At 36.7% G+C, this 14,132-nt stretch overlaps 1 protein-coding gene and 1 pseudogene across 1 annotated transcript in view; one reads left to right on the top strand and one right to left on the bottom strand.

Moving 5' to 3' along the window:
• The first annotated feature begins 622 nt into the window (after nt 1-622).
• PTPRR (protein tyrosine phosphatase receptor type R) overlaps nt 623-14,132 on the top strand; it is a 231,363-nt gene continuing 217,853 nt past the window's right edge. The window contains exons 1-2 of the mRNA XM_069490087.1: nt 623-642; nt 677-1,081. Of these exons, the coding sequence (XP_069346188.1) occupies nt 1,024-1,081 (58 nt within the window). The 5' untranslated portion in view covers nt 623-642; nt 677-1,023. The remainder of the gene's footprint in view (nt 643-676; nt 1,082-14,132) is intronic.
• On the bottom strand, nt 13,504-13,600 carry LOC138397796 (U6atac minor spliceosomal RNA; annotated as a pseudogene).

Here is a 14,132-nt window from a genome sequence, read left to right as displayed (position 1 = left end):
ATAAAAAACAACAAAAAAGTGCCTTCTGTTGCTTCAATTACATGGGTATAGTTTACCAGTCTAAAAGTATGGCTTCATTTCTCTCTGTCACTATAATCATACACTTTGCACTTGAGTCAGGAGAAAGTTTAAGTAATAGGGATTGAGCTGTAGAGGGGAAAAGAGGCAAAGAGGGGAAGCTGTTAGGAAGGAAGAAGGCATCCCCAGGACACATGGCTACTGCTTACACCAAGCAAGCTGCCTTGGGAACGCTCCCCCAAGCAGACCAGAATATCCAGCAGTGGAACACACCTATATTCCTGTTGGCGAGTCCTGGGAAGCTGGTCTATCTGCAAACGTCAATTCCCAGCAGTAAGCTTGCTTGGTGCACGTGCAAACCAAGATTTGGGGAAGAAGTAGGGTGGGTGGCGTGGGTGATTGACACTCTCTTCAGCTCCCTCCTCTGGTTCCTCTGGTCATGCACCCGTCTAGTCCCACTCTACTCCACCTCACCCCCAGATTTTTGATGGACTCTCTGTCCTTAATAACCGCCTCAAGCGGCCCCCTTCGCAGCCGCTACCAAGACCCGGAGAAGTGGAATTCCACTTTGAAACTCCGTGCCGCGTGAGGGCCGGCTCTGGGCATGCTCAGTAGCCGCGGCGCGTCTGGGCTGCTGCTCGCACTGCGCTGGCTGCAGCGCTGCTGGGCTCCGGGGCTGGCGCGGAGTCCACCCTGCCGTCCCCGCCGCGGCTGCTGGGCGTCCAGAAGGCCAAGCATTCGCCGCCTCTGAGCGCCTCGGCCCCCGCCTGGCGACTGTTCCCCGCACCCGCAACCTCCTACTCTTCTTCCTCTCCGCCTCTCTTAGGGAGGTGAAGCTGGTGCTTGTTTCTGTTAGGCACCACACAGACCGCTCTGCAAACCCCAGCCGAGGACCTGCGAACGAATCCCGGAGACCAGAAAACCCTCGGCGGTGGCTCTTTCTGATAGCACTTTGCCCGAAGTGGGGTCGTGGCAGTTTCTCCTCCACCTCTCAATGCAAACACTATGCGGAGAGCAATCAGCTTCCCTGCGCTGTGCCTGCTTCTTAATCTTCACGCTGCAGGTAAGGGGTTGCCAGGCGTAGAGCTGGAGCTGTGGATGAAATAGGAAACTGCACATGCTTGAGGACTCTAGGAAAAGCTTGCCTCGCAAAGCAAGCCAGAGAAAGGTAAAGCAGAACAGTACCTGACAGGGAAGGGGTGAGGAAGTCGTGCACCTGTTGGAAGACTGAGGCTGAAAACTTAAGCTAAAATTAGCTCTTGATTTTTCTTTACCTTGTTCAAATAATGGTGAACATTTTTAATACGAATGCAGGTTTGCTTCCCCCCTCCGCTCCCCTCCATATAGACTCCCTGCTCCTGTTTCTAGGCTATGCACTTAACTGCCAATTTCAGGAGAGGGACAAGACATCCTACTGGATGTAACCTTTTCTACTGCAGCAGCTACGTTCGTAAGGTCTCTTGGTTTAACGAGCGCTCACAGGGAGGCATTTGCTGTAACCTAACGGGCCATATTTCCCCCTAAAAGATCGAAATACATGGTTTACATTAATGATGCTGCTCCAGGCTCCTTTGGCCCCTGCTCTTGTCACTCGAATTTTCTAAACCAATAAGAGGAAGGAAAGGTTTCAAATAGAATCTTCTTTCTCTTTCAGCACCATGGCCAGCGTCCTCAGGCACTGAACAAAACCCAATCACAGTTTCAAAGCTGACAACCCTGGAGTAGGCACCGATCCTAGGACATATTTGATGAGGTCTAACCAATAGTAACAGTGAGACTGCTCCCAAATATAAATAGATTTGATACTAGAACCAATATAAAGTCTTGTATGGAAATAAACCTTAGGAAATACCTGGGGAATTTTATATGTGATATCACTGCTTTTTGGATACACAGCACCTCTATGCAACATAGAGACTTGCTGGACTGAATCCCTTATCATTTTTACACACACATGAACCAAAATAAAATATGGCAGAGAGATTTTAGAAACCCTACTGCGACAGCAGTTGTCCATGCAATAGTCCTGTAACAATCAAAAACTAGGCATTTTCCTTGAGTTTTCTTCTCATACAATCACACATATTCATTCATTCCTTCAACTAACATTTACTGAGTGTATACTATGTTCTAGGGGTAATGAGTAAAAGTAATTGTTGTGAAATTAAAAGTCCTTGTGTTATCTTTGTATTAAAAGAGTGGGTGATTTTTTATATGTGCAATAATGGGGGTGAAATATGGTACTTTCTTATTCTAGCTGATGCTATTTAAATGCATTGTGAATATTTTGAGTAAATAATGTATAGGAGCATTAAATCTATAATTAAGTACATATGTTAATTGTTATAATTATGATGTTATATTGTGGGTTTTCAATAGTTCTTTGGTATCTTTTGAAAATTAGAAAATAGCTATGACTTGGTCATTAAATTATTTGCAAACAGCTGTAGTGAATCCTTTCATTACTACATACAATTCTCCAATGTTGAAATATGGGATGGAAACATACACATTGGCTTGAGTTTTATTTTCACTATTGTTTAATGATAGCACTAATACAAACCATTATCTCCCTTCAAATCTCAATTCTCATCAAGTTTAGTAATGATTTAGCTGGTCTATCAAGAATATCAATGTAGTTCATTTTTCAAAATTAATATATAAAATATTTAAAGATCGCATTTAATACATCTTGAGTAATTATAACTTAAAAGTTGTAAATAAACTTAAAATTAAGTATGTAGAAAACATTTCTAAATTTATTGTAGGTAAACATTTGGGCTGAGGAAAATAGAGGATTTTTGTTCATCCAAGGAGAAGCCTAGAAGTCTATAGCCCTAGATTATACCTGGAGCTCTGCCAAAGGGTGTATTATCAAGGCAAAGCCAATTCATCTGTACTTTGACTTCTTAATTTTCAAAAAATAAATAAAGACAAAAATAAGATTGTTCAACCAATTTTAATTAAATAAGGCAATGCATTGAAAGGCTTTTTATATTTCCATTGCAAGATGCTATATTGAAACTAATTGTATCCACATTTAATATAGTGCTTTAGATAGGTGTTTTATCACAGCAGATTGCAAGTTTAATATTGTGGTTGTCTTGCCAGTTTCATTTTAAATGGATTTTAATTTTAAACAGTAATTTGTGGGTCACAAGCTGTTATTAGATTAAAATTCATCACAGTTATCTAACAACATTGTTAGGGCTTTCCAGCAGAACTGAAAAAAAAACCACACAGTTTTCTTGATGTAGACTCTTATAGATTTGGGCAATAAGAAAATGAGTGTGTGGGAGGACAAAAATCAAGAAGTCACTGATTTCTCTACTTGTTGAATGTCTTAGTGTGTTTCTTTTACAGAAGACTTTTCTCTCAGGACAGAGGCAGATTTCAGAAAGAGGAGAAATGAATTATATACATTCAGACCTCTTTGATCGAAAAGCTAATTGCTTCCTTTCAGTTATGCCCAGTATACCAGCAACTGCTTTATGCTGACGAACTGATGGCATGCTAGAATGCTTTAGAGATGGGAGAGTGGCTGACAGAAAGTGAGTGCTCTTGTTAGCTATATTAGGAACTGTTGCTTTCAGCATAATCATTTCCCTAATAATAAGGTAGCAAAGTGTTTTCAACTTCAGTGCCATCTCTAATAATTTGGTTATGATTGCCTAAGACACTGTGGGAGAAAAGAATGACTTTGACCCTAAGTTCTGATCCAAGAGGGAGAAGTACTGTGGTCTGTTTATAATGGCTATGGGAGACAAAAAAGGAGGAGTGGGGTACAATGCTGTGGAATTGACATCTCTGGGTAAGGTAACCCTAAGGAATTTCTGAGCATGGATCGTGTTAGAGAAGCTAGACTCCATTCTATCCATGGCAGATGATTTTCATAAATCTCCTTCGTAAGAAAGTTATACTTTTTGTTCATTCAACTGCTTATTTTATAGGTGATAAAACTAAGATCCAGAATAGTAAAAGTGCTAGTTAACAGTGTAGTCAGAATGAATACCCAGGCTTCCAGACCTGTGACTGAGTACTATATAAAATTGTACGCTCATTGTAATAGGTGAGGCTACCATTGAGTTAGTGGTTCCAAATCCTTTTAACCTAACTACCCTTATTCTATACTCCTTCTGTGCATTGATTCAATAAGCTCCAGTTGAAACGACTACTTCAGTAATAGTCAAGAAGGCAATTAAAAGCTACCCCAATAATATGAATGGTAATAAGATAATTATGTGGAAGATCAACAAATAGCTTATTGTTGTCAGTATTTCTTCTTTTTCTTTGCACAAAGAAGCATATTGCATGTAAGGAGATGCTATTATTTGTAGAGTAGTATTTTAGTTGCAAAGGAATAAATTTCTTGGGAATTTTTAAAAATTCCCATGTGAAAGCATTCTTTCTCCTAGTGAATGATTTTCTAAGAAAACATAGAAACCAATTTCAGTATGTTATTCTCTGTTCAAGCTTTGGAAAAGGTTTTTTCAGATTTCCACATTGTTCTCAGTATAGCATTTCTGAGTGGCACAAAGACTGCCTTCAGTATATCTCCTGAAACTATTAATATCTCTTTACTCTCAGAGAAGTGCATAGTCAATTTCTCTAGTCTTCAGGGAGGAAGGGTTTCTATGGTGGGGCCAAGAATATCTGAGAGGTCATTTGCAGAAGCACCATCCTCAAAGGAAAGGTTAAACTGATAGGAACATGATATGTTATATTTTAAGATTTTTAAATGTCCCTTAGAACTCCAGAATCCATTTAGCCTATTCAAAATTGCTCTACAGAATTCTTACAATGGCCCAGGATCTGCTAGATTCTCTCCTCCCATTACCTCTATGATATTATCTTTCACTACTTTCCTTTTTTTTTTTTATCTCTCCAGCCATATTGGTCTCCTTTTTGTTCCTAGAAAATGCCAAGCACTCATCCACCTCATAATGTTTTGCTATTTTCTTTCTCCAGTATCTCCATAGCTTAATCCATCAATAATATTAAGTCTTTACTTAAATGTTACCTTCTTAGGGGGGCCATCAATAACTATCCTATTCCATATTTCATCCTCAGCCTCCACTAAAAAAAAAAAGAACTCTGGTACCCCTTCTCTGCCTAACTTTTTCCCACAGGTCTTTACCACCTAACATACAATATATTTTACTTATTTGTTTTATTTATTGCAGTTTTCCCTCTATGCATTAAAATATAAGCTCCCTGAGGGCACAGATTTTTATCTATTTTGTTTATTGCTGTATCTATTGGATCCTGCCCTACCTAGGACCTGGGGTCAGTGCCTGACATGAGATCTTTAAAAATTAAACAAATATGTTGAATTAATAACACAATACAGTGATTTTTTGGTCTCTCCTTTTTGCATTTCATTTCTTCTTGGCACCCATGCAAAACACACCTAGTCAACCTAGCCACTTCCAGAATGGACTTCAATAATGGCCATGCTGGAGTTGAGCTATGGATATACATAGTCATACAGAGTGGTATAATGGACATTGGATATTCAGAAGGAGGAAAGATAAGAAGGGGGCAAGGTCTGAAAAATTACATATTGGGTACAATGTCTACTATTCGGGTGATGGCTACACTAAAAACCCAGACTTTACCACTAAACAATTCACTCATGTAGCAAAAAAACAAAAAACAAAGAACAAAAAAAAACATTTGCACCCCCTAAATCTATTGAAATAAAATTTTTAAGAGAACAGAATGGACTTCAAAAGAGCTCATTTTTCCAAAACTCACATTGCTCCCTAGAAGGCTTGCATGCCCAGAAGACACAGTATCTCTAACAGACTTTGCTACCGTTGTGAACTAAAGGGATACAAGGGATGGGTTTGCATGAGACCAGAACTACTGATCAACTCAGTAACAAAAGTTTTTCAAACTGATTGCCAGATGCTGTATAGCCGAAATGCCTTGCTGATTGATTGCCTACATTTTTACTTATTCAGATGCCTTGTGCATGTAGCAATGGGTATAATGATATTAAGGATTTATACAACTAATTTACAAACAGAGGGTTTAATGCACTAGGAAAAATCTTTCTACTTCTTTGGTACTTAAGAGACATAGGAATATGTGTATTTGAGATTATATATTTCTAGCACCTTGGAGACTAAATATTCTTTTTTCAAAAATTTATTTCAATACATTTAGGGGGTGCAAATGGTTTTTTGTTACATGGATGCATTGTTAAGTGGAAAAGTCAGGACTTTTAGTGTACCTGTCACCTGAATAATGTATGTTATACCTAATAGGTAATTTTTCATCCCTCAACCCCTCACCCCTTTTTGGAGTCTTCAATGTCCATTATAACACTCTGTATGGCTGAGCATACCCTGATCTTAGCTCCCACTTATAAGTGAGAATATGAGACATTTGGTTTTCCATTCATGAGATACTTCACTTAGGATAATGACCTCCAGTTCCATCCAAGTTGTTGTGAAAGACATAATTTCATTTTTTTATGATTTAGTATTCCATGGTGTGCATATAAATATATATATATATATACACACACTATATTTTCTTTATTCACTCATCAGTTGATGGGCACTTAGGTTGACCCATATGTTTGCAATTGTGAATTGTGCTGTGATAAATATATGAGTGCAAGTTTTTTTTTATATAATGACTTCTTTTCCTTTGGGTAGATATTCAGTAATGGGATTGCTGGACCTACTTTTAGTTCTTTCATGAATTTCTATACTGTTTTACATAGAGGTTATACTAATCTATATTCCCACCAACAGTGTATAAGTATTCCCTTTTTACCATATCCATGCCAACATCTATTGTTTTTTGACTTTTTAATAATGACCATTCTGACAGGGTAAGGTGGTATCTTATTGTAGTTTTAATTTGCATTTCCCTGATGATTAGTGATGGTAAGCATTTTTTTATGTTTTTTGGCCATTTGTATGTCTTCCTTTGAAAAATGCTCATGTCTTTTGCCCACTTTTTAATGGGGTTATTGTTTTTTCCTGCTGATTTGAGTTCCTTGTAGATTCTGGATATTAGTCCTTTGCCAAATGTATAGTTTGTGAATATTTTCTTCCATTCTGTAGGTTGTCTATTTACTCTGCTGATTACTTCTTTTGCTGTGCAGAAGCTTCTTAGTTTAAGTCCCATTTATTCATTTTTGTTTTTGTTGTATTTAATGTTTGTTTTTATGATCTTAGTCATAAATTCTTTGTCTAGGCCAATGTCCAGAAGAGTTTATCCTATGTTTTCTTCTAGAAATTTTATGGTGTCAGGTCTTACATTTAAGTCTTTAATCCATCTTGAGTTGATTTTTGTATATGGTGAGAAATAGGGATCCAGTTTCATTCTTCTGCATGTGGCTATCTAATTTTCCCAGTACAATTTATTGAATAAGGCATTCCTTCTCCACTGTGTGTTTTTGTCTGCTGTGTTGAAGATCTGTTAGTTATAAGTATATGGTTTTATTTCTGGGTTCTCTATTCTGTTCCATTGATTTATGCATCTACGTGTATGCCAGTACCATGCTGTTTTGATTACTATAGCCTTGTAGTATAATTTGAAGTTGGGTAATGTGATGCCTCCAGGTTTATTCTTTTTGCTTAGGATTGCTTTGGCTATTCAAGCTCTTTTTTGATTCTGTATAAAATTTAGGATTATTTTTTCTAATTGTATGAAAAATGATATTGGTACTTTGATGGGAATTGTATTGAATCTATAAATCACTTTGGGCAGTACAGACATTTTTATAATATTGATTCTTTCAATCCATGAACATGGGATGCTTTTGCATTTGTTTGTGTCATCAACAATTTCTTTCATGAGTGTTTTGTAGTTTTCCTTGTAGAGATCTTTCACCTCCTTTAGTAAGTATATTCCTAGGTATTTCATTATTTTAGCATCTATTGTAAGTGGTACGGAGTATTTGATTTGATTCTCAACTTGGTTGTTTTTAGTGTATAGAAATGCTACTGATTTGTGTACATTAATTTTATAACCTGAGACTTTACTAAATTCATTTATCAATTCTAGGAATATTTTGGAAGAGGGAGACTAAATATTCTGTTGGAAATCACACCCTGCCTAGCACCTTATAAAAATTCTGGGATGGATTATCCACATTCAACTTTGCCTATTTTGTTTCTCACTTACGTCTCTACCAACTCCAACCCTCATCCTATCACCCTATTGTTGAACATAATTAAGGAGGTTATCATAAGATGTTGTCTCCCACCAATGAATATCTATAGTGTTTATCTAATTTGATCTCTCCTGAATTTTGAAAAGCTTCATCACTTGATTCCCATGGACAGACATTACTTCCTAGCTTCCTTCTTACGTCTCCATTCATTTCTCAGTTTATACTTTTAAGTCTTCCTCTGAGTATCACTTAATGGTTGGTGCTTTCTAGAGCTTATTTGTCCATGGTCTTTTTTGTTCCATCCTCTCTATACCATCTCCCTGGATAATTATACTCAGATATACATGTCAGAGATTTTAAAATCCATATTTCTATCTCAGATATCCCTCTTGAACTCCAATTCTACATTTAAAATTACTTAGAAGTGCTTAGATATTCCACAAAAATCTTATATCCAACTGTTCATACTTAGCACTTCCCATCACAATTGCTTTTATAAATATTTTCTATAATTGTGAATAATGTCAGGACCCCCACAATCACCCAAGCCTGAACATAATAACTCATCCTGGACCCTTACTTTGCTTTTTTTATCCAAAAGTTCACCCAGTTCTTCTTATCAAGTTTTCTCCACTCTAAATGTCCATGTCACTGACTTGGGACAAGTCCTTATTTCTCATATAGTATTTTGTAATAACCTATTAAATCCATTCTTCATAATAACATCAGGAGTAAAACTCTAAAAAACATACCTTATCATATTATTTTCTCACAAAAGTTTTTAATACAGCTATCTCCTTTTTCTCAGAATAAAATCCAAACTCATTAGCGTGGCAAAGTCTTTCATGATCAGACCTTCCCTAAGTCCATCTTTATTACCTGTTATCTTGTCCTCCTTTGCACATTATAAACTAAGATCAAATTTCTGTTGGTTTGCCATGCCTTACCTCATTTTCACATATTGTTCTGTTTTTCTTAAATACCTATAACTCTGCTTCTTTTTCTATATAACTACTTCTCCAGCTTCAAATCTTGATCAGGTGTATCCCACTTGGAGAATCCTTTTTTGTTTTTGTTTTGTTTTTATTTTTGTTTTGCTTTTTTGTTTTTTGATGTCCCATTTCATTTAATTAGCTTTCCTATTTTCATGTTGGGCCCTGTATATTTCTCTATCAATGCACTTAACCTATATATTAAAGCTTGTTGATTAAAAAAAAGGAAAAATCTTTTTGAGAACACTAACAGAATTGTAGCTTTTATTTCTGTATACCTACTCCCTAGAACTGTGCTTGTTACCCAGGATTCCATCAATAAATGTTCAGCAAATGAGTAAATATATTCAGGAAGCATTTGGCAAAATAAATTATGACAAATTAAATTACATTAACAAAGAGGTCACATTTCATCTTCATAACCATAAAGAGGAGAATTGACTTTACTACTGTTCCCTCAATCCAATTTACATTTATTGGTTACAAAGAAATGGAGATGGGAGAGAAAAGCCTTTATTTAAACACAGTCTATAAATTTGTGTTCCATGGGCATGATGCTATTAGTGATGTAGTTGTGTGTTGAACTCTTCCTAGTTAAATAGACATTCCCATATGGTGTTCCAGTGCTACTTAAGAATAGGAAAGAGATGAATTTCTTTATTTCAAAGAGATCAGAAAGTTATATAAGCAACATAGCATGACAGTTGTGCACTAAGGAATATACCCAGAACTTCTAACTCTGATTACTGATTGGTAGTATCTTGTATTAGCAAGCATGAGCCACTTAGACATTCAAAATCAGGTGGGAGTGTGAGGCAGTGGCTTCAATAAATCAAGACCAAAAATAATCCAACCTTTCCTTCTTCCCTCAAATAAAACTCAAACCATCACAGAAAAAGTCTGAGTATTTGGATGGTTGTATATATTTTATATGCAGAAAGTCTTTGTAGAACCATAAAGTTTTTGGATCCTACACATTTTTTTTCTTATTGGGGACATACTTGCACCTGAAGAATGAATACTGTTTTATGAATTATAAAAAGTCACTTTTTATGAGATGAAGGGATCATAATTCAAAAGCCTATTCATTGCCATTAGTACTAGTGGTAACATGGATGTTATGTTTTATGGTAAGTTTATTGTTAAATCTTTTAAAAGCTATTCTGTGAAGTCAGATTTGAAAAGTAGAAAAGCCATTTTTTCCCATTAGAAGGGGATTTTGAAAGATTCTACTTGGCCTGTGCATGCATTTTTCATCTTCAAAGCACTTATAAGTGCTGACACATTTAGAGTAGCATTGATGTTTCCCCACATAAAGGATTTTAATAGCTTTGAAAAAGAATGATTTAATGGTAAATTATTATTTTAAGATCAAATTTCCTAATGCTTATGCACCATATAATGTAACTATAAGTGCCTATTATTGTAATGATACTTGCCACAGAAATACAATTAGTAAATTTATATTGTGAACATTAGCACAGTCCATTTAAATCATTTTTACTTATAATGATTATCTCGACTTTCCCCATAATCAAATCTCATTTAATTTCAATATTTTAAGATGTTGATGTCCATTAAAATTGCAGCCATATGGACCAACAACAAAGCAAAACTAATTGTTTGCATCATACAGCAGTCTAGATCAATATGTCTGCTTGTGCTGAAACAAACACCAAGTTCAGTAGGGACATGAATTATTTTTTCCTAGTTCAGATCTAAAGCAATGTCCATTTTCTAACTTAAATGAGAAGACTGGCCTAAGGCAGTCCTAAACTACTGATACTTTGGAAAGGAGCACTAAATGAGCACAGAGCATCTCACAGTGATTCACTGTCCTGCACAGCCATATGTATAGGGCACAACTCTACAGCTACTTTACTACACTAGTGATTCAGTTCCTGATGGAGACTAGAGGGGAAATGAAGCAATATGCATAAGTGCACAGAATCAGCTCCCATCATGGAGTGACTACTACTTACCTGTGAAAGATGCTCAAACGTGATATCTGGTGAGTTAGATTGAAGGATCATCCATCCATTAATATAAAGGTATAGCTTTTAATTATAAGCAATTGATTTTCTTTGCCCTTATTGATTCAAAATAGTTTTTAAAAAAAATTGTCCCTGAAGAAAATGAAATAGCTAAAGCAGAAGTAAAGAGAAAATCTAAATAAGGGAGAAAGTGCCATATTTTTAGACAACTTTTAGCAGAATACCCTAATAGTTAAGAGTTAAGTGAAATATCTGCAAAACTGCACTGTCTTACAGTGCCACAGAAGTGTTAGGTATTATTAGATTAGGGAAGGTAGAGTTCAGATGATAAATGATATTTGGAGCAATTTTTTTATTCTTTTCGTGTTTGAGCTAATTCTGGAGAAGCATACATGCCTAGGATAGTTCTGGATTCCAACTGTTTTTTTTTTTTTTTTTTTTTTTTTTTTCAGTTAAGCCTTAGCTGCATAGTTTTCATCTACTATAGGCATGAGCCTGACCATATGTGCAGGTTGATAGTGAAATGTGAAGTTCTAACACTTTATATCCCCTAACTTTCTCTCTTTCTCAATGCTTTACCAAAAAGTTTCATGTAATCATGAGTTTTTGCATCACGTCTTTAGCAAACCCGATTTAAATGAATGTGAAATGCAAATTTTTCTTGGATTTACCTGATGGTTAGTAAAAATGTGTAACATTTACATAAACACCATAAGTCTGAAATATCTGGTTCCTACTGCACTGCCTTGCTTAGCAGGTAGTCCAGACTTATCCTAGGAGCCACCTCCCTAATTGGTCCCTCTAGAGACCCACAAGGGATGAGAAGTTCAGGCATAGACCAGGGCTGCTACTCATAGCTCTAAGGCCTCCCTCTGTACTCTGCCACTCTGGCCATCCTTTTCTCTGCTGACCAATTGACACTCTCCTACTTATCATTTGTAGTCCATGGAGCACCTAGACCACTGGGCTCCAGGTCCACGTAGAAGGCTGCCTGTGGTTCTATAGACTGGTGAAGACAGGGCTTTTTCAACGTAAAGGAATAGAGGGAAAGGCATGGATATGGAAAGAACATAAAAGAGATGATCAAATACAGCCTCAACCTGTTCATGAAACTACTCACCACTCCCCTAAAACCCAGGCTACTCAGCCATAACTCGTCTGCCAAGACTCTTCTTGCTGATTTTTTTCTTCAAGTGACTGATTATCTCTAGCTCCAATCTGGCTCCCCTGGAGGCCTGCAGCCCACTAGAAAATTGAGAATTCAATTGTGGAAACTTTTCTATGGTATAATACTTCCCTTTATGCAAATCCAAGGACACAGTCAGGCAGCTGTTTTGGTGCCTTTGAATATTTCATGACAGTCAAGAAGCGCTCTTGGGTGATTTTCATGGGTGTTTACAAGTCTGGTCCAGTTGGGCACAGCTCCTGGCATTTCTGGGCACCTCTGTATTGCCAGAGCATCAGAATTTCCCATCAGGTGTCCATGGGTTACTTCTGAGTGTTTTGCTTCCTCATACTGGGAATGCCTGATATTTACAGTGCTTGAATTATAAATTTTATCATGTTGCTTGTAACTCCTAAATCTGAGCATCAACTGAAGCTATGAAAATATAATAAAAGGGTCTCCTCTCAAGATATGCATTGGATTTCATAGGGAAAAAATGAAATTTATTTATAAGAAAGGGAGAGAATAACAAATGAATATTTCCTAAATCTCTATGATGTACTAAACTCTATCCCAGATACTTTTATAAGATAATCATCTCACCCTTTAGGCTAGAAAGTATGTTTTGAAACAGCATGCTGCACTTCAGAAACAACAGAAATATGCCCTAACTCATGTAGCACAATAAGAAAAACTTTAGGCTCTAGAATCCAACTACCTGATTTTGAATCCCATCTTCTGTCATTTATTGTTTATATTCCGTGCACCTTCCTTTTCTCATCTATAAAATCGAGTTACCACTGTAATAACTACTTAATAGGGTGGTTTGAGACTTTAGAATAAAAAGCTAATGCATAAGGCCCTACAGCATGGAGACTGGAATATTGAATATATTCAAAAACTAGAAATTCTAAGAATTATCTTATTATCATATGAAAACTTTCATTGGTCCTATATTTCAGCTCCCATATATGAAAAGAAAAAATGTACACATTAACTATTAGCCTATTTTCTTAAAAATCCCTCTAAAACTTTCTTTAGTGAAGAGTGCATGCCATGAAAATCAAATTGGCGCATCCTTATTTTTATATGAATATACTAGTAGAACCTTCATCTTATAAATTTAAAAATGCTCATAATTAGCAAGTTTGTGTTGAAGGAACTAAATACTACTTTCTTTCTTTCTTTTTTTTTTTTTTAATTATTTATAAACCGTATGCGTGTTGTACAGGCCCGAGAGCCTCTTCCATCCTTGTCAGGGGGAGTGCTAACCTTCTCTCCTTTCATACAACACATAAATGCTACTTTCAAAACTTAAATGTGTAAGGAAAAAAAAAGCTGTAACCATCAGAGCCACTGTGCTCGTGGACAACCCTTCTGGTGAAGTATCGGTCAGTCTCAGAGCAAGAGTAGGACATGTATCACCACTCCTGCCGCCGGGTCTACAGACTCTGAATTCACAGCAGCCAACTGGAGCCACTATGCTTCACTTCTAATGCTAATTTACACTCTTAAAGAAATATATAGTATACAGGGACAGTCTGGAATCCTACAGTGGGTTTATATGGAGTGGGTCCTGATTAAAAGAGGCTTTGCTTAGACTAATATTTTACTTTGTCTCCTTGATTGGAGACTTGGAGGAATTTTCATACTCTGATAGAGACATCCAGTTCAGATTGAGTGAGAGGTGTGCCTTTGTTTTGTAAAGTGGAATAAGAAGCTTAGTTCAGGAAAGGAGTGCCAGCATGATGACTTGACTATAAGTCCATTCTCAACCAGGTCAATTTTGCAGAAAAACACACATAAAAGCTGAGGATGTGAAAAGT

Source organism: Eulemur rufifrons, chromosome 16, assembly GCF_041146395.1.
Source record: "Eulemur rufifrons isolate Redbay chromosome 16, OSU_ERuf_1, whole genome shotgun sequence".
NCBI lineage: Eukaryota > Metazoa > Chordata > Mammalia > Primates > Lemuridae > Eulemur > Eulemur rufifrons.
Note: the sequence above shows the minus strand (reverse complement) of the source record. Positions and strands in the feature narration are given on the sequence as shown.